This window comes from Micrasema longulum, unplaced genomic scaffold, assembly GCF_059751315.1.
Source record: "Micrasema longulum isolate JH-2025_06_02 unplaced genomic scaffold, ASM5975131v1 h1tg000142l, whole genome shotgun sequence".
Classification (NCBI taxonomy): Eukaryota; Metazoa; Arthropoda; class Insecta; order Trichoptera; family Brachycentridae; genus Micrasema; species Micrasema longulum.
Window position 1 is genome coordinate 705603 of NW_028277348.1, and position 24860 is coordinate 730462.

At 31.4% G+C, this 24860-nt stretch overlaps 1 protein-coding gene across 1 annotated transcript in view; it reads right to left on the reverse strand.

The window, feature by feature from the left end:
* The window catches only part of LOC148284167 (membralin-like), a 382657-nt gene extending 358355 nt beyond the window's left edge, over positions 1-24302 (reverse strand). The window contains exons 1-6 of the mRNA XM_088242544.1: positions 24071-24302; positions 23208-23812; positions 20914-21133; positions 17581-17686; positions 15507-15753; positions 11771-11861 (exon numbers count right to left, since the gene is read on the reverse strand). Coding sequence (XP_088098670.1) covers positions 11771-11861; positions 15507-15753; positions 17581-17686; positions 20914-21133; positions 23208-23713 — 1170 coding nt within the window. The 5' untranslated portion in view covers positions 23714-23812; positions 24071-24302. The remainder of the gene's footprint in view (positions 1-11770; positions 11862-15506; positions 15754-17580; positions 17687-20913; positions 21134-23207; positions 23813-24070) is intronic.
* Between the last annotated feature and the right edge of the window lie 558 nt (positions 24303-24860).

Genomic DNA, 24860 nt, shown 5'->3' on the forward strand with positions numbered 1-24860 from the left:
TATGAAATTTTAAAGTAAAAACGTGTTTAAAACCTACGTATTTTAATTTTAGGAAAGTTATAACAGGGGCCGCTAGCCGGTATTTCATTCAAAAACCATGTCCACGGGCCCAGGGGTAATTAAGTCACTCTCCGAAAGCAAAATTCCCGGCTGTTAAAACTATATACGCATTATTATTTTTTTATTTAAATGCAGTTCCACCTAAAAATATAAGTAAAAAAACTTAATCAATTAAAGCACTACATTGCGAAAAAAATCGCGTTATAACGAATCGCACTCGGCGGGGTCGCGATCATCGGGGGTTACCTGTATTTGTATGAAAATTTGAAAGTATCTTCGTCGGTAACTTGTAATTGAACATGTTTTGAAAAATTAAAAATTGTAAACGAATGCTATTTTTCATACAGAAGACTTAATTTTACTTTGTAGATAAAATTGAAGATAAATTTAAACTTCTCATTAGAATACGGGCCCAGGGCAAGGGAATAATATTACGATAAGAACCACACATTAAAATTTTCAATAACAGATTTCATTATTATAAATCTAAATGTAACAAATACATTTACATTTGTATCTTACTGTAACACATTTACATATATATATATATAAATAAATGTAATATATGTATAATTTAACAGCGGTCTGATAATAAAAGAAAGGAAAATTGATACTAAACGTAGTTTGATATGAGAAAATATACTTTTTTGTATGAAAAGTTCATTCGTCGAGCAATTTTTTCGGTATTAACAGATCGATTTTTATAATATTGGTGTAGAGGCAGACTTATTGAGCATTTATTATTTTATTTGTCATTCGTAAAATTAATATGTTAAAAAATCATTTTAAAGTTGAAATAAAACATATATTTTTTTTCCAATAGTGTAAGCAGTTAAATATCAAATTAACCTTTCAAATTTTCAACCCACACAAGAAAAAATCATTTTTAAATACACGTAAAAAACAGTTCTGTCGTAACATATTGACCGAAGGACTGCAGCATATTCTCCAGCTCTAGTGTCGTGAAGGCTACTTTTGTGGCAGATAGGGGTATAAAAAAGTGCAAATTAAACAAATGTGCATGTTTACGAGCGCAATACACAATAATCTATTGCAAACGATTCACTGTAACCCATGATCCACTGTAACCCATGATCCACTGTAACCCATGATCCACTGTTACCCATGCTCCACTACGTTAAAAAAAAAAGTAATGTTTAATGTAAATACATTTTTTTATTTATGAAAAACAACAGTTGTTATATAAGAATATCATATATGAAAAAAGGTGCATAAATCCAGTTAAAGTTTTTCACAAATATAATGTCAGAAAAAAATAAATATACATAAGACAAGAGAAAAAAGCACACGTAAGAAGGATAAGGGATGAGGAAATAGAATGGAGAGGGATTTTCATAGTACACCTAGTTGAAAGATTCAAGATTTTAATATGAAAAAACATGAACATAATTAAAAGAACATAAACTTATTACACCCTGATAAATGTTTCATTTTACAGTGTTTCAAAAATATTTTTTTTTAATTCACAAAATTTCGTAGAAAAAATATCTAAATGGGGACAAAGTAAGTTCAATTTGCAGCAGCTACGATAAATAAATGAGTTTTGAACATATTTTTTTCGTGCAATGGATTATACAAAAAAAACAACTTGTCGCGTTGACTTTACGGGACAGTTGAAATACGCTCTAAGAGATATGGACTATCGATAAAATTGTTTACAATTTCGAAGAGGAAAGAGATCAGAAATGCTTCTACGTTTAGTAAGGGAAGTTAAACTATGAAAGGAAGAAGAGTCTTCGTACTAGTCAAAATAAGTATGAGATTTACGATCCAGAAGTTTAAGAAGTCTATTCCGTATCCTATCTAGTTGTGACATTTAAATTGAATATCCAGGATTCCAAACAACAGAAGCAAACTCAAGATGGCTGCGGACGTATGCATTATAAGAATTTTGAGGGATGTGGTTGTTTCGAATGGTTGAGTGGCGAGTATAATAAAGCCCAGATTTCTGTAAGCCTTATTTACAGACGCCTAAATATGGAAATCAAATAAGATTAAGAAAATTAGTGGTTAAAAACCACGCTGTTTTATTTATTATACTATAATGAATAACCACAAAGTTAGTCCTTCAAATACAAAATTTATATTAAAATTATTTTCTAACTTAACTTTTAAAAAATAATTTAGTATCGTCAGCAAACATGACAAAATTAGAATTTGCCAATGTCATTAATGTAAATTAAAATAAACATACTATTATTTCTATAACATATTATTATGTAATACGTTAACGCAGATAGTCACAACTATTGAGACCTTAAAAATTGTGCACAAAATAACACTGGGAAACATACAAGACGACGACATAATATTAGTCAAAAATGCTGACATGTACAAATATAACACCAGATAACAACAACACTATCATATTGAAAAAGCAAAGACAAACACAGGACAGTCAAAAAAACTACATAATGGACTTAAACACTACAACGACCTACCTTACTACTTGAAAACTTTTACTGGAGACAAATTTAAAATCAATCTGAAAAAGCACATGACTGAACTAACTAGACTAGACGAGACATAAAATGACTAGACAATATTAAATTTCTAATGTAACCCTAACGGGTTTTTTGAAATTGTAAATAAATAAAAAAATAGGGTCAAAATGCTAAAAAAATGCATTAGCTGTAGACACAATGGTAAATTAAGTCTCAAGTGCATATTAACTTCAAAATATGAAGAAAATTATATAGCCAATGAATAAATATGTGTATATTTGTTCCAGCATTTACTTAATTTTTATTATTAAAGGGAAAATTATTATGTATGCCGACGACATTGGACTTTTCTATAAAAATCAAACAGACGTATTAACAAACAATGACATAAACGAAGACCTTACTATGTTGACTAAATGGACAAACACAAACTTACTTACACTTAATGAAAAAAAATGCAATATTATCCATTTTGAATCTAGAAAAAAATGTCACAAAGTAGATGCTTACATAAATAATGAACGACTAACTGAAATTGAACATGTTAAATACTTAGGACTAACAATAGACAGACAATTGACATGGACAATTCATATCAACAATTTAATTAGCAAAGTGGCAACTTTATCGAGTCTATTTTTTAAAAACAAAAACTTTGTTCCAATAAAGGAAAAAAAAAATGTATGAATCCTATGTAAAAACTAAAATATGTTATATGCAACTACTATAACTACTATGGGGAACAGGAAATCAAAATGACATAAACAGACTACAAAGACAGCAAACTAAAATATTAAAGTTAGTATATGACCTTCCCTATCTAACAGCAAATAAAGAACTTTTTGAAGAATTTAAACAATTAAATGTAACTGAACTCTTTAAACTAGAATCTTTAAAATTTATTCATAAATTAGCCACTGATGTAATTGAAGACGAAGAATGAAAACTTGAAAAAAACTGTAGTAAACATGAACACAATACGAGAATATCAGAAAAATATCATATACAATCTTTTAAAACGAGAAAAGGACAATCGAGACTTATAAACCATGGACTGAAATTATACAATAAACTACCAGACAAAACTAAACAAAAGACTCAGACAACCTTTACAAAAGATGTTAAAAATATTATTATTAACAGTAGAATGTGAATTTTAAAAGTGAAAATATTTTGTTAAATGTATGTAACCCGTAAGGGTTTATCAATGAAATATAAACTTAAAAAATATATACAAAAAATTGATTTTGCCGTCCGCAATTTTCATATAAATTTGTATGAAGCAAACCGAGTGAATAATTTATTTTTTGTCGAACGCAAACTTAGTTTTTAAAATTTACTCTTAGATAAACACCAGAGCCGGGCGGACGTCGCATCGCTCAAGGTATTGTCGATACATCTAAATAAAATAAAAACGTGTTTTTTCCATCGTATCAAGTTTCTAAACTCACGCGTACTCGCTAGCCTACTTCGTCTCTCTAAGTTTATAAAATCAACAAAAATCATTACAAATTTCAGGAATTATAAAACCGCACTTACTGTTAGATATAGATGATACTATAATTTTGTAAAAGCCGAACTAAATATTTATTTATTTAACAATGTTTTGAGTTTGTCCAAATTTTTTTAGACAAGGACTGGATTCAACCCCTTAAGGAGCGGTTAATATTAACATATTACAACAGACATGAAGAACATTTTAAAGAAGGGAATATCCATTATAAGCTCTGTGGTCCTACATGTCAGTTGTAATATGTTAATTTATTCGTGTAAAGATACCTACATATAAACAAGGCACCTACTGAAATTGCCTAATTCGTTTTATTTTTTTGCGGCTCATAATATTACTGTTAATATAAAGTACCATATTTGGTAAGTCCAAAATAAAAAAAACGACTCCATTGTCATACTCAATAAAAAGATCATTCGTCTCCTGCGATTTCGTGACGCAAAATCAATTAATGAAAAATAAAACATATTTTTAATGAACGCATTTTTTTCTCGTCAATGCGCATTGCAAACGTTGTATTATTTTCTGTTTTCACTAGTATCGATCATTATAACCGCAGATAGAAGGGTGCTGGTAGATAGGAAGCACTGCCACAGATAAATTGTCGAGATAAACAGCTGTAGGGTCCCACGGGCGTAGATAACGTCTCTACCAATCTGACGAAGACTACCGTACCTACCCCGAAAACATGGTATAATTATTATTACGCACCGCACCGCCCGACACCCGTGTGACGGTCAATGGGGGGCTTTAATCGCAAATTTACCCATACAAATCCATGTATTTCAAATATTATCGGAATATTGTGTATTTGTATATTTAAATTTAGCGTAAATACAGTAGAACCTCTACATTTATCAACCCTCACATTCGTAATATTTGATAATCGTCACATTTTGATGTTAATTTTTCCCCCATATTCGTAAGTAAGTCTCTAAAAACTAGAAGTATCGAAGACAGTTGTTAGTAAGCGTGCAAGGAGACAGTATTCTTTAAAGCTGACCGACTAAATAAAGGAACTAACGGGGTCCTCATTAAACGCTGTCCTCACCTTAGCCCAGGACCACGAGGAATGGAGGCGTATCATCTACCCGGTGGCTGATATCTCATCAGACCACGACGCTCAGCATTTAGCACGACGATGAAGAAGAAAGCTAGTGAAACAATTCAATCGACAGACCGTGCATAAATCGCGATATATATTGTTCAAATTTTGAAAAAAAGAAGATAACTTCTCTATCGACAATGCTCAAAATTGAGAGAAGATACCACTGCAGGAAACTGCCGATAAATATTGCGTAACTTTATTTATCATTGATCGTGTTGCCCAGAAGGTGATTAAAACTAATAATTATGATATATTTTTTATTTTTTTATTTAACTTTTTGTACATAATGTTATTTGTACATTGGCGGGCTTATTGCCAAATGGCAATTTCTTCCAACCAACCAATAAAATAAAAGTTTTATTTTTATAATTCAAGTTACAGAACATATTCAATAGAAAAAAAATTTTCGTGTTCTTAAATAATATGCATGTTTCCACTTTCCATTATGTTGTATCCCAACTCAGCAAAGAGCTTTTGGTCTCATGGAGTTAGGGATACGTTATTATTTTAGTAATATATATGTCTTCTTTTCTGTCGTTCTTCAGTTCTGAGGGTCGTGATCGTTGGTACTCTCCCCAGCTATTCCATTGACAATGCATCTCTACCCTTCGTGGCTCTGCGCCCTCTCCACAGCTCCACGTAGGGTCGCCCGTGACATTGTTTTCACCTGGTCGATCCATGGGGCTGCGTTTCTGCCTCTGCTTCTTCTTCGTGGCACACTGCCCGTGATTATTATTTTCTCCAGATTGTCTAGGTCGCGTCTGGCTGTGTGCGAAGAACTGCAGAATACTTTGGCAGCATACGGCCGGTGGGCAAACTTTTACGTTGAGTTCCTCCAGTATGGAAACGAAGTTCTTCTGGCTGTCCGTGGGATTCTCAGAATTCGACGCCAACAACACATCTCGAGGACATCTATTCTCTTCGCTCACGTGCTTTAACTGTCCGCGTTTCTGCGCCATATTTTGGAAACACAAGCGTACGCACTATGTACATTTTAGTTTCCTTCGAGATGCCCCGATCTTGCCAAACTTTTGTCAGTCAAGTCATGGAGTTTTTTTATTACTCTATTAATTCTCGATGTGCATGTTTATGTAACCTGTATATGCCACTGTAATGTATATGCAACTTTGTGTAAACACGTAAATTAACTAAAGCATTTTTTTACAGAAAATAAATACCTAATGTGCGAAGTAATTACAGATGTAAGAATGTTGGTACCTAATACCTACTTTCATCGATGTGTTTTATTTTCAGTAAAATTTGTTAGGTACGTATTGCCGCTTACAGCAAAAGTACATGCAGTAAATTAAGGCTGTAGTCTGGTAACACGCACGCAAAATGGGGAAATCATTCGATTTTGTCATTTTAAAATGAATGTTTTTTTTAATCGCGCAATAATAAAAAAAATAAAAATACATAAATTAGATAAAAACAATATTTTTTAAAGGTATTTTATTAAAAAATATACTTAAAAGTTTTATGTAACTAAAATATAATTACTTTTAGACCGGCAGATTTCGCCATTTCAAATTTAGACTAAACATAGGTATCCGGGTATTCATATAAAGACTAATAAACGTATGCAGAGACAAACCTTAAGGTGAGGAGAGTACATTCTATTGTCTTCACCTTCGGGTTATTCTTTGCATTTGAAATTAGAATGTACTTTCCTCACCTTAAGTTTTGTCTCTGCATACGGGTATTAGTATTGAACTAATATTCGTTGTAATAATTTGAAGATAATAAATTGAACATGAAAGTGGCCGAAGCAAAATCTTAATTTTTTGTTCTTGAAAAGAAATAAAAGCATTTTAAATCATATACATTTTGGTGACATTTTCCTTTATTTCTACGTAAAATTATGCCTTCGGTAATACTTTAAAAAAATATATATATATATATATACCGGTACCTAAAAGGGCAGGTATGAAGGTAATAAAAACGTAAATAAGATATTGTTACAAATTGAATATTACCAACCAGAATTATCTTCTTTGAAAAAAAGAGAATACAATTCTATAAAAAAGGGTTTCAACTAAAATATTTCAACAAATATTTTTTTTAAAGTATTACCGAAGGCATAATTTTACGTAGAAATAAAGGAAAATGTCACCAAAATGTATGTGATTTAAAATGATTTTATTTCTTTTCAAAAACAAAAAATTAAGATTTTGCTTCGGCTACTTTCATGTTCAATTTATATTATCTTCAAATGATTACAACAAATTTTAGTTCAATACTTAAGTCTTGATATGAGAACCCAGATACCTAAGTTGAGTCTAAACTTGAAATGGAGTAATCTGCCGGTCTAAAAGTAATTATATTTTAGTTACATAAAACTTTTAGGTATATTTTTCAATAAAAATACGTTTAAAAATTATTTTTTTTATCTAATTTATGTTTTTTTATATTTTCCATTATTGCGCGATTAAAAAAAAAACATTCGTTTTAAAATGGCAAAATCGTATGATTTCCTCATTTTGCGTGCGTTTTACCAGACTACAGCCTTAACGGCAGTCGAATACAGCATAAGATATTCCAAAATGTGATGAGCAATGGACAATACAGATTGTAGAATTAGTCGGAAAAGCCGAATGCTAAGTGCACCGAACGCGAAAGGTAGGAAGATGAATTTTAGAAGGTACATTAGGATCAATATCATCTGGAAGCCATTTTGCTGTTCCAAATCGATTTGTTTCTGTTCCCTCGTCCGATCACATACTCGTACGATCAAAGTATTACGCTATTAGATTATTAGTATTATATGATATATGTTAATGGCGTTTTTTCCTAGATTATTTATTAATTTGTTTTATTTTCTTCGGTTAGCTAATATTACATATGTACATCAACATCAAATTTTCATTGCTATTTACTTATTTATAAATCTACATGATTACGATAATAATAACTTTTTAAATAAATTAACTAGTTTTCTTTCATTATTCATATAATTTTAACTCTCCGTACAATAAGCTATTTTGTTTCTTTATGAAGAATTATTATCCTATTTCTAGTACCTACTATAGTTATGTATGTACATTTCTTTTTAATGCTATTTCACTAATCAAATATTTCGGAGTGAAATTATTAAACACTTTATATACACTATAAATATCAATACATTTTACAATACTTTTTTTTAATATTTTTTATTTTTATTACATCTCCTTTTCTTCGGGATTATGAATTGAAGAGGAAGTGGGAGTTTCACTATTTCACTTTCAAAACGGATTTAAAACAAAAAATAATTGCTGAATAAAAACTCTAATATCAAATGAAAATTTTATAATTGTTTAGTCAAAAGTACGTGAAAACCCCTACCGTGTCATGGCCAATAAATAATATGGAACGAGACGGTATTTAATATACGTTTAGCGTGACGGCGAACGCTGCTATCTGCTTGAGTGATTCAAGAAAAGCGCATGTATAATTGTTTATAAAATTTCGTTCATTTTCTCAAAAAAATATTACGTAAAAAAATAGCATTTTTGAAATATATTGCGACATTTAACGGCGATGCAGTAGTAAGCAGAAGCGCCGGCTTTAGGTCGCAATGCGCAAAAAGGATCAAGACTCGCGGTGCTAGTACTATTTTGTAGGCCCGGATGATGTTAGCTTTTGATTCGCCATCACCTGTAACCCGTGCCCGCTTTCGCCGCGTAAGTGGCCGGCCGCCATACGGTTTCGGATTCATTACCGGGCGCGCCCTATTCGCCGTATCATTTATTAGTTTATGGGATGATTAATGACGCCTTTGTTTGCTTGGTCGGCACGATTGGTATGCTAATACCGCTCCGGGACAGTGTCAACACGCCACACTAGAAAAATCGCCATTTTATTTTCATTTTGCTTTTCCCACCGCGCTCGCTCAACGTGAGAGGGGTGTAAAAATGGGCAATAGGAAACAACAATCAATTAATTTGCTACCCAAAAAACTAACTGTACCATCAAATGAAAATCTATTCAAATTTAGATATTTGGAAATATGAATTGCAACGTCATTTCCATCTTGTGTTGATTCCAAATTAAATTAAGAAGAATAATTATTATTAGGACATAAGTTTTTGTTTTTAGGCAGTAAACCAAAAACTGTTTCTTCGCGTTTCATGATAAAAGTTATCCTTCTGTAATTACAATGCTTTTATTTCACCCTTATTCTTTTTCCATTGCCATACTTAAGGTTATGTTAGGAATGAAGAGATTTTTAATTCTTAAATTACGTAGAATTAAAAACTTTATCGAGTGATAAAATTAAATCTTAAATGCATGTTTTTACATTTTAAATATATATTGGTACAGTATTCAGAAGTAGGAAAGGGGGAAAAATACATTTTTGAAATATACGTATTTTTTACTAAAAATAAGGGTTTGTTGGGGTTCAGCAATAAGGCGCATTTTAGTAGCAACATTTTTTTGTGAAATTCAAATAAATATAAAATACCTACTCAATAAGGTATTATACTCTTTTTACTAACAATGACGATAATACTTTTTCGGAAGGTTTATCCACTTTTATCAACAATTTAATGAACTTCTTAGATATTTTCTGAATTTCGTGAAATTTCAAAATTTGGCCGGTAAAAATAATAGCGGTAAAACCTCAGAGCAATAATTCTCTAGAGAAGCCCGTAGGCGCTATTGCATAGAACAAAAGCGTTTCAAATTTTTGGTTTGGTTTTAGTTCGGTTTTGAGTTTAACAACAAACGTGTTATGGTCCTGTGGTAGTATTGTGGACTCACGGACCATAAGTCCCAGGTGCAAATCCCACTCTACAACAACTCAATTTCCATTTTTCTAGCACAAGTTATTTACGACATTAAGGAAACGGTCTGAAAATTTTAATATTTGAGTAAATAATAAGAACCCAAAGAAAAAAAAAGAGTAATGGACGGTTTCGGTTTGCGCTCGCTATTAACAACCCAAGTACCCACGGCCCGTTATATTGATATAATCTGTAGCTAACTTTGTGGTCAATAATACCATATAATAGTTTTTCTCCGTATGGGCGACTCTATTAAGTTATTACTCTAAGGGTAAAATCATATATGGATAAAATCTCAAACTATCCACATGCTATGTTTACTTTATACATAACTTTATACAGTGAGTTTAAAAGCATAAAACATTACAATAACAATTGTATGAAAAAATATTGATATTTGAATGGTATGTTGCCAAAAAAGAATAGAATGCATTTATGGGTAAGAACATCTTCATAAAATAAAAATTTCGTTTTATTTGCTTAAAAAAGTGTAAGGTTTTTCTGGTATCATTCATTATGTTGTCATCATTTGCGGCGACATAATTTTTATTTTATTTTTCTTTTGAAAGCGATTTATTCTCGAAACAAAAATTTGAATTGTTAACAATAACATACCCGATATTCCGCGAGAAAAATATTAAGATTTGCGAAATCTTTTGAATTTTAGATGGATGAAAATACGTTTGCGAATTTAAAATATATTTTTTGAAGAAAAATTCCGAATGACGGAATTCAGATCAACATAGGTATTCGTTTTCCTTTATCGGGGCCCTTGACCAAAACATGACAACATCGGCCGAAAGCAAGTTCCATGGTTTTACAAATTAGAATAATCATAAAAAAAACACAAACAGAAAGGACAATGAATATGGACACAAACAATAGATCACAAAAATATATCGTACAAGTATAACATAAAATGATATTTGTAATACACACAAAACTAAACTAATAAAATTTTAACATAAATTGAAATAGGCACTTGACGAAAAAACCCACCAAAAACCGAACTTACGTCGTATAAAAAAGAGATGAACTGTTTTTTCATTTCAAATTTTGACTTGCTAAATTATTAACTAAATATTATTAAGCTTTTCACTTATTTTTATAATTAAAAGTGAAATTTCATATCGGATTCCAAATCAATTAATTATACAAATCAAATAATAAAAATATCAGATTTATCAACAAACAAAAAAAATCAAACAAACGAAAAAATATTGCCCTCTTAGAATAACACGCCACCGGCTAATAAAGTCGCCCAGCAATATAAAGGGATAAAGGTACTCGAGACTCGAGAATTGTAATCGCAAACCAAAACCATCCGTTACACGACAAATGGTTAAACTAAAAACGAAACCAGGTTATTCCTTTCAGTTTGTGTTGTTTTTATGTTATGGCGGCCTCCGTGGTGTAGTGGTCAAGACGCTTGACTCACGCACGGAAGGTTCCGGGTTCGATTCCCGGAAAGAACATAAAAATTAAAATATGATTATTCTCAAGCCTGGGTGTTCTGTGATGTAATTCACCACTGTAATTGGGCCTCCTGGCCTGTTGTGGTTCAAAAATAAATATAATATAAAAATATAATATAATTTGTAAATTCATGTAACTTATTTTTGGCCGATGTCATCATGTTTTGGTAAAAGGCCCTATAATAAAGGAAAAAACTAACAGTGTCTGCCATCTGTGTTTTACCGACTAAACTACAATAAAAGAAAAACAGCGGCTAGTTTTACATGTGGCCGATAGATGTCACTAGTACACTAATAAAAAATCGGCGACACGAATATGAGACAAGAGAAAGTAATCTTGTTATATAACGATACAAGTAAACAAAAACTTATGAATATATACTCACGAAGATCAGCATAATAATGAATGCGAGAAAATAAGAAGTTCTAGCCATCCACAGGGAAACAAATCTGTAATGAGCTCCAGTCACAACATTTCTGTAAAAAAAAACAAAAAAAACATACATTTCTTGAATAGCATTGAGTTGTAAAAATTAGTTATTTATTACAGGAAACCGAAATGACATAAACAGACTACAACGACAGCAAAATAAAATATCAAAGCTAGGATATAACCTTTATCTAACACCAACTAAAAGACTCTTTAAAAAAAAACAAAACAATGAAATGTTAATTAACTTTTTCAACTAAAATCTTTCAAATTTATTCATAAGTTAGCCACTGATATCATTGTAGACAAAGAACTAAAACTTGAAAAAAATTGTAATAAACATGAACATAATACAAGAATATCAGAACAATATCACATACAATATTCCAAAACGAGACAAAGATAATCCAGTTATAATTTATAATAACACATTATAGTCCCATATTTAGGATAGTTTTCGAATAAAATATTTCAATTTGAATACTAACGCAAATAAAAATTGTATGTTTTATGAGACTAAATAAATCAGGGACTGAAATTATACAATAAACTGCTAGACAAAACTAAACAAAAGACTGAGACGAACTTTTCAAAAGATGTAAAAAATATTATTATCAACAACAGAGTATGAATAAAAAAATGTGTATTATTTTTGTAAAATGAACGTAATAATCTGTAAGGGTAAATAAATAAAATTTCAAAAAGAAAACACGTAGACTTCTAAAAAGGAACCAACCTGTCAAATCAGGGTCCGTATCACAATGGAAAGTTGACAGAGTGAAAAATTGAATATTCATATAAATTTATTTTTCAAACATATTCAATTACAGGTTACCGGCGAAGACAGTTAACATTTACATACAAATATACAGATTTTCATATGGCAAATTCGATTTTACTTTAACTCTCCAAACTACCCGCTGTTATCGGGGGCCCTGATTTTAATTGATAAGGGCAGTTGTTATTACTCGAACATTCCTACTTCTTAAAATGCCCTTTCTATTTTATAACATTCTAAACTGTCAATCTCTGCGTAATTACTGCTTGAAGCATTGAGTCGATAGTAGAAAATACTTGTATTTTATTTTACTGTAAGCTATAGCAGTCTTGTACTAAATATGTAAACTGCAAAAAAATAATATTTTGTAATCACGGGAATTAAAAATTATTTTTAAAATATTCTAAATTAAATGTTTTTTTTTCTCGGATCTGTAACAGAAATAGGAGGGTTGATTGATTGCCCCATAAAAAAAAAGGATTATCAAAATTAAGTGTGATGTTTTTGCAATTGAATCTCTTTTTTGCAAGGTTTATAACATGGTACAAAACTGGAGTAAAAAATATTTGCACATTAATTTAACAATATTGATGTTTTTTGTTTAATAAAACTCCACAGTTAATAAATTTGATAAAATTTTACTGAAACTTCTTGGTTTAGTTTTACTAGTAGGCATCTTCAAGACTTATCTCCAAAATATGTTAAGAATAGTATAAAAGCTGTAAACGTTGTAAACAATTCACCAGTTTTGAAGATGCCTACTTAGGCGAAAGCGCTTGTTGCTTAAAATAATAAAAAAGTTAAACTAAACCAAGAAGTTTCATTGATAATTTTATTTATAATTTTATCAAAACCATTAATTTAACAATGTTCGTTTTTGGAATTCTATACATCGCTCTTTTACTTACATTTATTTTCATTTATTTATTCAGATATTTAGAACATTACAGGAAAAAGACCCAATTCATTCTAAATACAATAATAGATCACAAATTACAGTAGATAGTTATGTTATTAAAATAATATAACAAAATGTAAAAAGAAAAATTAAAACTTAATACATAGGGGCATAATATAATATTAGAGCATTGCAGATGGAGAAAGTAAACAAACAAAATGGCCAAACTTTTGAATTCAAAGGATTTTTGGATTGTACTGATTGATTGTGCCCAGTGGCGGTATTCCCATAGAAGCCCATAAGCCCGGCTTACCTATTATTATATTTCAAAATTACCAAATCTTGACCAAACGCTTAAAAATAATTCATTACGTTGTTCAAATTTTGCACCGCATTAGAATTATTGACCTGTTTGACGTTCGTACTATTTGCATCTAATTTTCTTTAGGGTAAAGTAAACAGAGAGTACCTCTCATGTTTTGAATCAAACGTACTTTACGATTGTTTATTATGCTCTTTTTTACGAAATTAAATAATTAAAAACGGTTATTTTTATGTAAATTGATTAAAGACCGGTACTGATTAAGATTTATAATAATTCATTAGCATTTTTGTGCAGTCATTTATGAAATGAGTTCGGAGATGTCTGACGTTCCGTTTTTATTTGCCTTTCTTCAATAAACCTTTTCCTATATCCTATATCAATAAAAATTTATCATTATTATATTTATGTATTTATGGGTTCCGATGACTATTATTCAACTCTACGCATGCTATATTATATTGATGTTACTTATTGGTAATGTTTGATATCTGAGGAGTAACTTTTTTAATAAAATAATATTGTGTTTTATTTATTTTGTTTAATTAAATGAACTCAGAAAGAAAATCCCATGCATATTTTCATAAGATATTGTTATTCGTCATAATATGCATTCTGGATGCTTTTTAGACTGTAGAACTGTAGTGAAGAAAGCATACATCATGTTTTCATACAAGTGAATTCATCATCATTATCTTTCCGCACCTAATGGTGCATAGAGCACTGCATTGGTTTCACAAATCGCAGTTTATCTTGATCATTTTTGTTACATGAAGGTAAGATGATAGGTCTCATGTTTCAGGCACAAGTCCAGGGACTTAGACATATTCTAGTGTAAAAACACCTTTTTAAATCAATATTTCTTGTCAACCATGCCGGGAATCGAACCCGAGACTTCTTGCATAGTAGGCAAACGCGCTGACCACTATACTAAGGCCGTCAGGTGAATTACACCACAAATGAATGAAAAAAATATATATGGGCTTGCCTTACTGGTAAACCCTAGGCACGCTACTGCTTGTGCCTGAATAAGCGTTGAGTTTACTTCACTTTTAAAATGTATGCTGGTTCACTTCACCTGCAATGGGCTATTGTGATAGTGATAATGAATGATCTCTGTAACGATAAGTGTTGAAATGTTATATTTTTTAATAAAATCAAGGTACAATAAATAATAAACAATATTTTTTATCCCAAAATGATTTTTACGCAAGGATATTGTTTTTTTTTTCAGTACACTTATTTGCATCATACTGCGTGAAACGTATACCCCGTATAAAAAAGGTTTCAGTGTATATCAATAAAAAAAACTCAAATATGCATAAAAATATACGTAATATAAAAATGATGTACTATGATAGCAATTTATTATGTTTAAAGATAAAAAATCAGAAAACAAAATAAATATTTAGTTTATCAGGGTAGTTCCCGTTCTGCATTGGATTACTAGGATTGGACTTGTGGATTTAAGTATTATTCGACTCTTATTTCTAAAATAAATTGCAATGCACTTTCCACTAAGACCATACTTAAGGGTTTTTAAAAATCCTTAAAATTGAAATAATTTGGTTAATAATAAGAAAAAATATTTTTCTTTTGTTAAATAAAAAAAAAACTATTTTACCTTTAATATTTTTAGACACAATATGCATTGAAAATAAATAAAAACATGAGTAAAAAATATGCTAAATTACCTTAAGTAACCAGCATTGTCATGTTCATTTTCGGCTAGTGACTTCACTGACGCCATCAACAAGTCATCATACCCGAGGAAGGTATCCAAGATAAGTCGTGAGAAGGAGTCGCCGAAGCACTTGTCGACGCTGGGGTCCAGCGTCACAATCTTCACAGGAATGTTGAGTTTTTGGCGTGCCTTTGGAGACAGGCGCAAGAAACCATATTCCATCGAGTATTCTACAATATACTCGTTATCTGGCCATACTAAAATAATAAAAAAAGGATTATTGACCGATATTTCAAAATAAATGGAGAACTCTCTAGAAAAGAAATATGGAAGTGCTCTATAATCTGTCATTGGCTGGTTTTAGTGGCCACTTTACACAAGATGCAACATTCACCATTGTACCTATGTTTGAACATCCATATTTCTTCTTATCAATCTTGACATACTCCCTTAGAGGTGAAAACTAATAGAGTACATAAATTTAGATAAATCAAAATATTTTACAGAAAAAAACTAAGTTTTTTGACAAATATTCTTAATGGAGATAGAGAACCTTTTTTAGAAGGGACATGGAAATCTAGGCATTAAAAGGGCTTATTACCTGACGACTTAAAGTTCATTCCGTTTTGCCTAGGGCTTCCAATCTTGGTATGCCGAGATCCTAAACGATTTGCTTATCTCGCACGGATCGAAATTGCGTGTGCGGGATCTCGCGGGATTTGGGGGATTAGGTAGCAGCAAAACAGTTAGATGTTGGCTCCAGAAATGGCTGTTTCTTTACAAAGACCCACAAACATGACAGCATTACTGATTTATTCACAAAATCCTGATTGCTACCAGCCTTAGTAACGATGAAATATATAGCTTGCTACCCAAAAGTCTACTTCGAAAGAAAATTAAGGAGTTTGTTCAGAGAATGCAGTTTAGCGTGTCATCGTCATAAGAAACTAATAATACGAACATTAAGGATAATGACGATGATGTGTCTCTTTCTATTCTGGCTAAAGTGACTGCCCAAACTGCTAGCAACAATGACGAGGTTTCTCCACCAGTTCCTAATCTTTCATTGCATGAGGAGTTGGACTTTACTCTATCATCTACTTTGAAAAAAAGCTTTGCATTACCATCCAGCATCAGTTCCAAAGAATCTATTATTATTAAAATAGAAATTAGTCTATATGAATTAGGGGGCTGTTTTATGAATTATTTAAAATTCATCCCCTAAAATTTATACCACCAACGATCGTTGAAGTTGAAAGGGCTTTCTCTGCTGACGGCTATTTAGCCTCTAATATGCGTAGAGATTTGACAGATGACACAATAGACATGCTATGTTATCTTCGATAACACTCAGCAAAATATAGTTAATAATAATTAGCTTTGTCTTAGATTAGTAAGATTTGATTGAGTTTTCATATTTAAATTTATTTCAACACAGAGTGAAAACATTTTTGAGATAAATAAATTGAAATAAATTTAAATATGAACAACTCCCTAGGGAGGAAATTCAGCCAGTCTGCAAGCATTTGGACATAATCAAACATTGTTAAAAAAGTAATAAATAAAAATACTTCATTTGGTTGATTGTAGACTTTTATTTTAGCTATCGACTATTATATATCTTTTAACACCACAGTTTCGATAATTTCTATACCTCTAATTGATTTAATAAATATTACAATTTCTGAACACTAATTACAAATTATTTAACCTCTGCAATGACACACGCTGGATCCAGCGGGATTGAAAATCTTTTATCCTGCAAATACCGAGATCCCAAAACAGCTGCGAGATTGGAAGCTCTACTTGTACCAGCTAGTTTTAAATATTTCCAGAAACAGTAGCATTAAAATTTTGCTACTATTATTTCTTGAATTTGAATGAAAAATTATAGTGTAATATTCAATTTTTGCTTTTACGGTCACAAAAGTATTTTTATTAATGAAACCGCTAACTACGCAGAAAGCAAATATATTCAGGAAATTTTCAGAGTACTTACATCAAAAACATCAATTTTGGACTGGTGCCATTATTATCTTTTAGGTATGATTTATTGTTTAATAATTAAATTCAATTTGAAATACCTGAGTTATCATATTTCCCGTCCTTATTTGAAGTCGAATCTTGATTTCTTAATTCAGACTTATCAGCTTTTAGCTCCATTAACTTTGCATATTCTGTTTGATTCATCTGAAAAAAAAACATTTTATTAGTCAATTGATTCTCTGTTGCCTCTGTGTTGGGCTTGCAGGTGAAAAAGAGGGGATATGGAAGGAATTTGTGAAATATGCACCACAACACCCAGACCAATTGAGAAAAAAACTTTCTGGATTTCTTTTTTGCAACTGGTGGGAATAGAACCTGCGACGCCAGTTTCACAGTTAGCCGTCAAACTAAAAACAAAAATGCCACTATTCACGATCACTGTTTTTGGGAAGACCACAAGACCAGTAGCGAAAAGACTATTTCTTTTAAGTTTGATGTGCATTGTATGTGCACTGTAGGGGCTCAAATTTTGGTGGGGCCGCGGTGGTGCATATTTTGCTGGAAAATATGTTCATATAAAATGCCGTGTAATGCCGCAGTTGCATTCCATCAGCAACACTACCAATAGTCCTACTCCCTAGCGTCCATAAGTGGTCTCTTTGGCCCCGCGAACCCTGGACAATGTGGCCACTGGCATTAACATCAGTGCCATAGCAGATAGGGAGAGGATGAATGGCGAGTGTCCGGCCCCATAAAACGGGACCCCTCCAGCTAAGGGTAGGTAACCCCGACAGAAAATTCCACCGAAGAAGGCAACGGGAAACCACTTCGGTCAATAATTCCCAGGATATCACTATGAAGAGATGCTTTCTCCCAAGTGATCGTCAACGTCGGGGGGACCCGACATGACACGTGAAGAAGAAGAAGAAGTGCATTGTATAACAAGTAGCAAAATGACTATTCGTGTTTAGTTCAGTGTGCATATTGAACTTAAAAGAAATAGTATTTTCGCTGGTGTTTTGTTGGACTTCCTACGGTGATCATGGACAGTGGCGTTTTTGCTTCTAATCCCTCAAATATGAATTAAATTTAAAATATTGATAGTTTTAACTGATAAAAATCTAAATTGCTTAGTGTTTAAATATATCAGTAAATTAGTACATAAAATTAGGTCACAAATATTAATATTAGAACACCTAAGTTTCTGCCATGTATCAGCCTGGAGTGGATGTACGCTTACACATTTTTTTTCTCCATATATGTAGTGGCAATAATTTAAAAACTAATGGCATTGATGGGCCAAAATGTCATAAATTTTCAGTTACGTTATTGTTTCACCGGAATGACGATCTGTTAGTTTACTTATTTATTTATTTATTTATTTATTTATTTATTTATTTATTTATTTACGGACAAAGTCCATTATAAACATTACAATTAAAAGAAATTTTTACAAAGGAATAAAAAAATATAAGGAACAGAAATAAGCAGCAAAGACAGATGATAGATTTTTTAGATTAAGTAAAAAGCATAGGCTAACTATACAGATTCTTTAGCTGATTTGTAAAGAAAGACATCCTTACACCATAATAATCAAGATCTTGATGATCGTTCACCCGCCTGATCATTCTGGGCAAAGGCGACTGTGCACCATAATTGGTCCTGTAGTGACCGAGGAAAAGCATTTCATTATTTCTTAGTCTACGGGTGGGAACGTTAAAAAGAATCTTTTGCAAAATTTCAGGGGCATCAATGAGACAGTTCATAATTTTATACATGCAGATTATATCTGCAATGCATCTGCGTTTTTCAAGACTTGATATGCTTAAAAACCTCTCCATATCAGAATATGAATAGTCTCCTCTTTCCAATCCCATCTTCCATGCAATTTTTCCTATAAAACGATGTTGAACTGATTCAAGGCGCTTGATATGAACAGCATAATGAGGGGACCAGATTACAGATGCATATTCAAGAATAGGGCGAACTAAAGAGCAATAAAGTGTTTTAAGTGTAAGCATACTTTGGAAATCAGACGTAGTTCTATTAATAAAGCCTAAAATTTTTAAGGATCTGTTTACTATATTATCAAAGTGTTCCAGAAAAGTTAGTTTATTATCTAGGATCACTCCAAGATCTCTTATAGAGGTGACAATCGAAAGAACTTGGCCATTAAGTTTATAATCAAAAATAAAAGGATGTTTACATTTATGGTATGAAATAATTTTGCATTTATCGATGTTAAGTTCCATGTTATTAGTTTTGCACCAAGTATGAAATGCATTTATGTCTTCTTGGAGTCTGACACAGTCATCAATATTTTTAATTAGCTTAAGTATCTTGTTATCGTCAGCAAAAAGCCAGAATTTTGTAAAAGAAAAAACATTAGCAGCATCATTAACAAACAGATTAAATAGAAGAGGGGCCAAGTGGGCACCCTGTGGTACACCAGAAGTTACTAGGAAGCTATTTGATATGAAGTTATTGATTTTTACACTTTGTTTTCTATGTGAGAGGTAGGATTTTAAAAACGATAAAAAGGGATCTCTAATGCCTACAGCACGAAGTTTAGCACATAAAATGTTGTGATCAACTTTGTCAAAGGCCTTGGAGAAGTCTGTATACAGTACATCAGCTTGAAGATTATTCTCGAACGCTGTAAAAATAGTATCAGTAAAAGAAAGCAAATTGGTCGTCGTTGATTTGGCTGTCCTAAATCCATGCTGCTCCTCAATCAGCACATTTTTAAATATAGGTGTTATTTTTTTGTAATAATTGATTCGAATAGTTTAGGTACAGGAGATATCATTGAAATGGGTCTATAGTTAGTTACGTTAGATTTATCACCAGATTTGAATATCGGTCTTATTATAGAAATTTTCCAAATATCAGGAAATACACTCGTTGTTAAAGACATATTAAACAGTAAAGACAGAGGCTTGGCAAGACTAGATTTACAATTTGATAGTAGTATTTCAGGAATACCATCTGGACCAATACATTTACCATTACCAAGTTTACTTAGAGCGATTCTGACATCCTCAGCTGACACTTCACAATTATTCAGGTCTACAGTATTAGTATAGCTAAATAAGGAATTAACATTGGAAGAATTATTAACATATACTGAAGAAAAATGCGTTGCAAAAAGATTAGCTATGTCGGTACCATTAGATGCGTGTTTATCTTTAAGAAACATACTTATTGGCAGATCGTTATTGAAACGCTTATTAGAAACAAAACTCCAAAACTTTTTGGGATTTATGGACAACATTGTTTCAGTTTCATTGATGTATGATCTATAACAATTGGATGATTCAGACTTCGCAAGTTCTCTTAGTTGAGAAAATTGTTGATAAAATTTGAGATTCCCAGTTTGTTTATAAAGTTTGTGGATTGTACTTAATAGTTATATCAGATTATGTAGTTACCCCTGATCTCATGTGTATTTCTTGTTCAGTGCTGCGATGAACTGCACTCCTCCATGGTTCGGGACTACTTGTATCATTCTGATTAGATTCATCAACTATGTCACCTTCTAATGTAGTCATCATAGACACATTATTCAGAGGACTTTCGTCGATTGTATTTTTTGTAGAATATTCATCATCTTTTGTAGATGATTCTAATTTTACAAAAGTTGATATAAGTCTGCAAAAGAAAAATATCTCATTATTACTTTTTAAATAAGCACGTTAGTTTTTTTATGCAATCCATGAAAACAAGCATGCTAAAAATATAATCTTATTTTATCACTGCACAATCATCCATAAAGCTATATAAAATTCACTTCAGTTATTATAGTGAGAATGTTTAGTGCTTTTTGTACTATTAGCAGTAAATATTAATTATTATTTTTTTATGTAATTTATAAGACGCAATGTTTAAAAAGATTCTCGTTTTCAGAATCCTGACATCATCAGTTCTCAGCAAGAAGGAATTATTCACAATAACTTACAAATAGGTTATTGACAAAGTGAAAACAAAATGATATGAACATATTGGTTCACTAACACTTTGGTACATGCGCCGCTAACTTAATACCAGTTGATGTGTGATAATGAAATTATATTTATGAACTAATGAATTTTAAATGTCAAAACAATATTTTGTTGTATACGAGGCAATAACTTGCATTTATGATTGGTGAACTAACAGACGACAAGTAGTGAGTAATGCTTTGAAAAACGCATTTAAAATGTTCACAATTTTAACTATTATAAATATATTTTGTACATATTAGAGAAGTTTTACCATACAATCAAATATTTAATAAGTTGTCATATGTCCAAGAAAATATATTTTTGAAATCTAATTTTGAGTAGCACTAAACTTTCTTATAGATTTTATCATTTATCCCAAGACAATGATACAGATTTCATTGGGAAAGTAAAACATTAAGTTTTGATGAATATTGTTATATTGCATTCAAAAAACCTTTTAAGAATCCAATATTCTCTGGTGTACATAGGTAGTAGATGTTGAGCAGCATGGTTGGGAAAAGGTTAAAACAATTACAATATTTTAACACAAATGACAAAGTAAAGATTTATCTCTAATAAATACTACTTAAATTACACAAAGTATTTTTTACTATTAAGAGCAGAATACTTTGATCGTTCCTAAACGACTCATTTTGGATTGTATTGTTATGGACTTTAATTATTATATCAAATAATTATTATATTATTGTTCATGTTGAGCATAAAAAGGAGGCATGAATGAGAGATGCGGTAAGTTTTAACAAAAAAATAAACAAAAGCTTTTACAATGCGATATCATTCTCTTATTTCAGTGAAACATGACACATGACCCAAACGACTCAATATTGCAATGAAAAAACAGTTTTTGTAAATAACGAAAAACCTTCAATTATATGTACAAAAAACACGTAACGTGTAGAAAATTTTTTTGTTTCAATTATGGATTTAGTTATTCTACTGACATTTCTTGGTGGAACTGCATTTGAATTATAATAATAAAAATGCGTATTTAGTTTTATTCCACCAGACTGACGATGTCGCCCACAACTAAACCCGGTCACTGGTAAAGATAACAAATAAAAGTGGAATAAAACCAAATACATATTTTCATTATTTTGTTTCAATTATGTTAGTTGTTTCTTGGATAAAGTGAAACATAAAAGACCAACCTAAATTATACTTATACTTTGTTGAATTTATACAGTTGTTTTTTTTATTTATTAAAAATATTATATATACTTTAGGTGATTACGGAGACACAGTTTATAGTGACACAACCAGAATCGACCCATGCCTATGAACTTGCCCTGACTCGCTAGAAAATCCGCATTGAGTCAGGGCTATTACTATCAATCATCGCAAGCATTGGCCAATTGTTTTTATTAATTCATTTGTCTTTTTGTACAATTATATTTGCCATTGGCGACTAATAACTGCCAAATGGCAAATTCTTCCAACAAACCAACTGACAAATTGTACGGTAAATGGGATGACACCTTTAGGGATTCGTCTTATGCTAAATATTTTAAATTGGTGTCATCTTCAAGTCGCAAGACTAATGACTGGAAAAGGGAAACTAAAAAATGAAGACCGCTTTGCAACTGCGCTAGTAAACGTCAGTCAATTGCAATTGTTGGCAAATTCTCAAACATTCTCATTTAGCATGATGTGGATAATTTTGGAGAAAACTTTTACACTTGAAATAAAAGACAAAAATTTTTTAATAATTTAAATTGACTCACCCTTCTTTCGCTAAGAGCCCGAGCATAGATGTAACATCTTCCTTGTCTTGCTTTAATCTATTTTCCTTTGCATAGCTTTGTTCAACATTGTAATCCTCAGAGGGATTTTTCAATATTTCCACTCGGAGAATTCCGTCTCTCGGCCAAGTCGACTTTACATGATCTAAACAAGTCGCGGGAGATCGTGAGAAGGATATATGGATGTAAGCTAACACGAAGAAAGCTATTATCGCTTTTAATAAGAACACAAATTCATAAAATCGCCGCAACGACACAGGCACTGTCCGAGCATACGCCAGAGCAACTTTGAAGAACAGAGCGTGGAACAATCTATCTCGTACATTAAACAGTGGATTTTGGTTATCGTTTCTCGGTCTATTTATTGTGTTTAATATCGGGGCACCCGGCAGAAAATTGTTTTCAGGGTTGACACCCAGTGGTAGGTTCATATTAGGTGCGGGAGGCGCTCCTGGAATAGCAGGCCCAGCTGCATTTTCACCTGACATACTTTAAATTTCAATAATCCTTGGGTGTTCTTTACCTTAACCCGATGGTTTATTGTGTATTTGTTTATAATTGAATGTTTGCATCTTTTAGACACGTTACTAGAAAGAAATAAAAGTGGTTAAATATTTTATTGCGCTAACTGTCAAAGCTTTACCAAAACATGAAAACGAAATTTATGGTTATGTTTGAAAAAACAGTATTCTGTGGCCAAAACGAAAAAACAAACGCAGTGGGGACAGTTTTTATACAATTTTGACTCGAAAGGTGCTTTGATTATATAAATTGCACGAATTTAGAGTAAATTACAGAATCATAACAGGATTAAAGTTTGCCATAAGATGACGTTATTTACATACCTTATAAATGTATCTGAATTATTTTATCAATTAAATTACTCTATGCTTCGGTTCTAACATTAGCTTATATTTCGTAGACTCGAATTGATAGGAAATTAAAACATTTACGAAACACAAACGACGTTTAAAACCATATAGGTCGCTCAAAACTCACAAATAATAATAATATCCAATATTTCTTGGACTATCGTCGATAAGCGACAGTTCGACAGAAGAACTTGTCGGTAAAAGCGCAGGTGATAATTTAGACGTTTAAAAAATATATTATCAGCTGTCTACACCTCAATATTTATTATACCCCTATAAAAATTCAAACAATTCAGTCGATTAAATTTTTTTAGGTCCAATATATTACGATTTTTAACAAACTGAATACCAGATTTTTTTAGTTTTAGGTTTTTATGTATTTTTGTACCTTATTCAAAACGCGCTCTTTACCTGATAGTGGTCATTTTACTTACTTTTTATTTAGTTACGTAGTTTTCTAATAGATGTCTCTAGTAATATTATAAACGAAAAATATTTCTAATATGTAAATAATGCCTTATTTTTTGTGTAACAACAATGTTTATTTGTTACAAAAAAGTACTAGAAACTTCAGTTATTTTTAATGACAAACGTACGCGTGTTTTGAGAGTAAACAATTCTAAGGGTTTGATGTAATTACGTGTGCCTCGATAAAAATTGTTTGTATATGTACCTGTATTGAATTATTTTTGTGTATTATTCAGTGTGAAAAGTGGAAAATTATGTGCATATCGGAATTAACTACTCGTCATGTTTGGTAAAT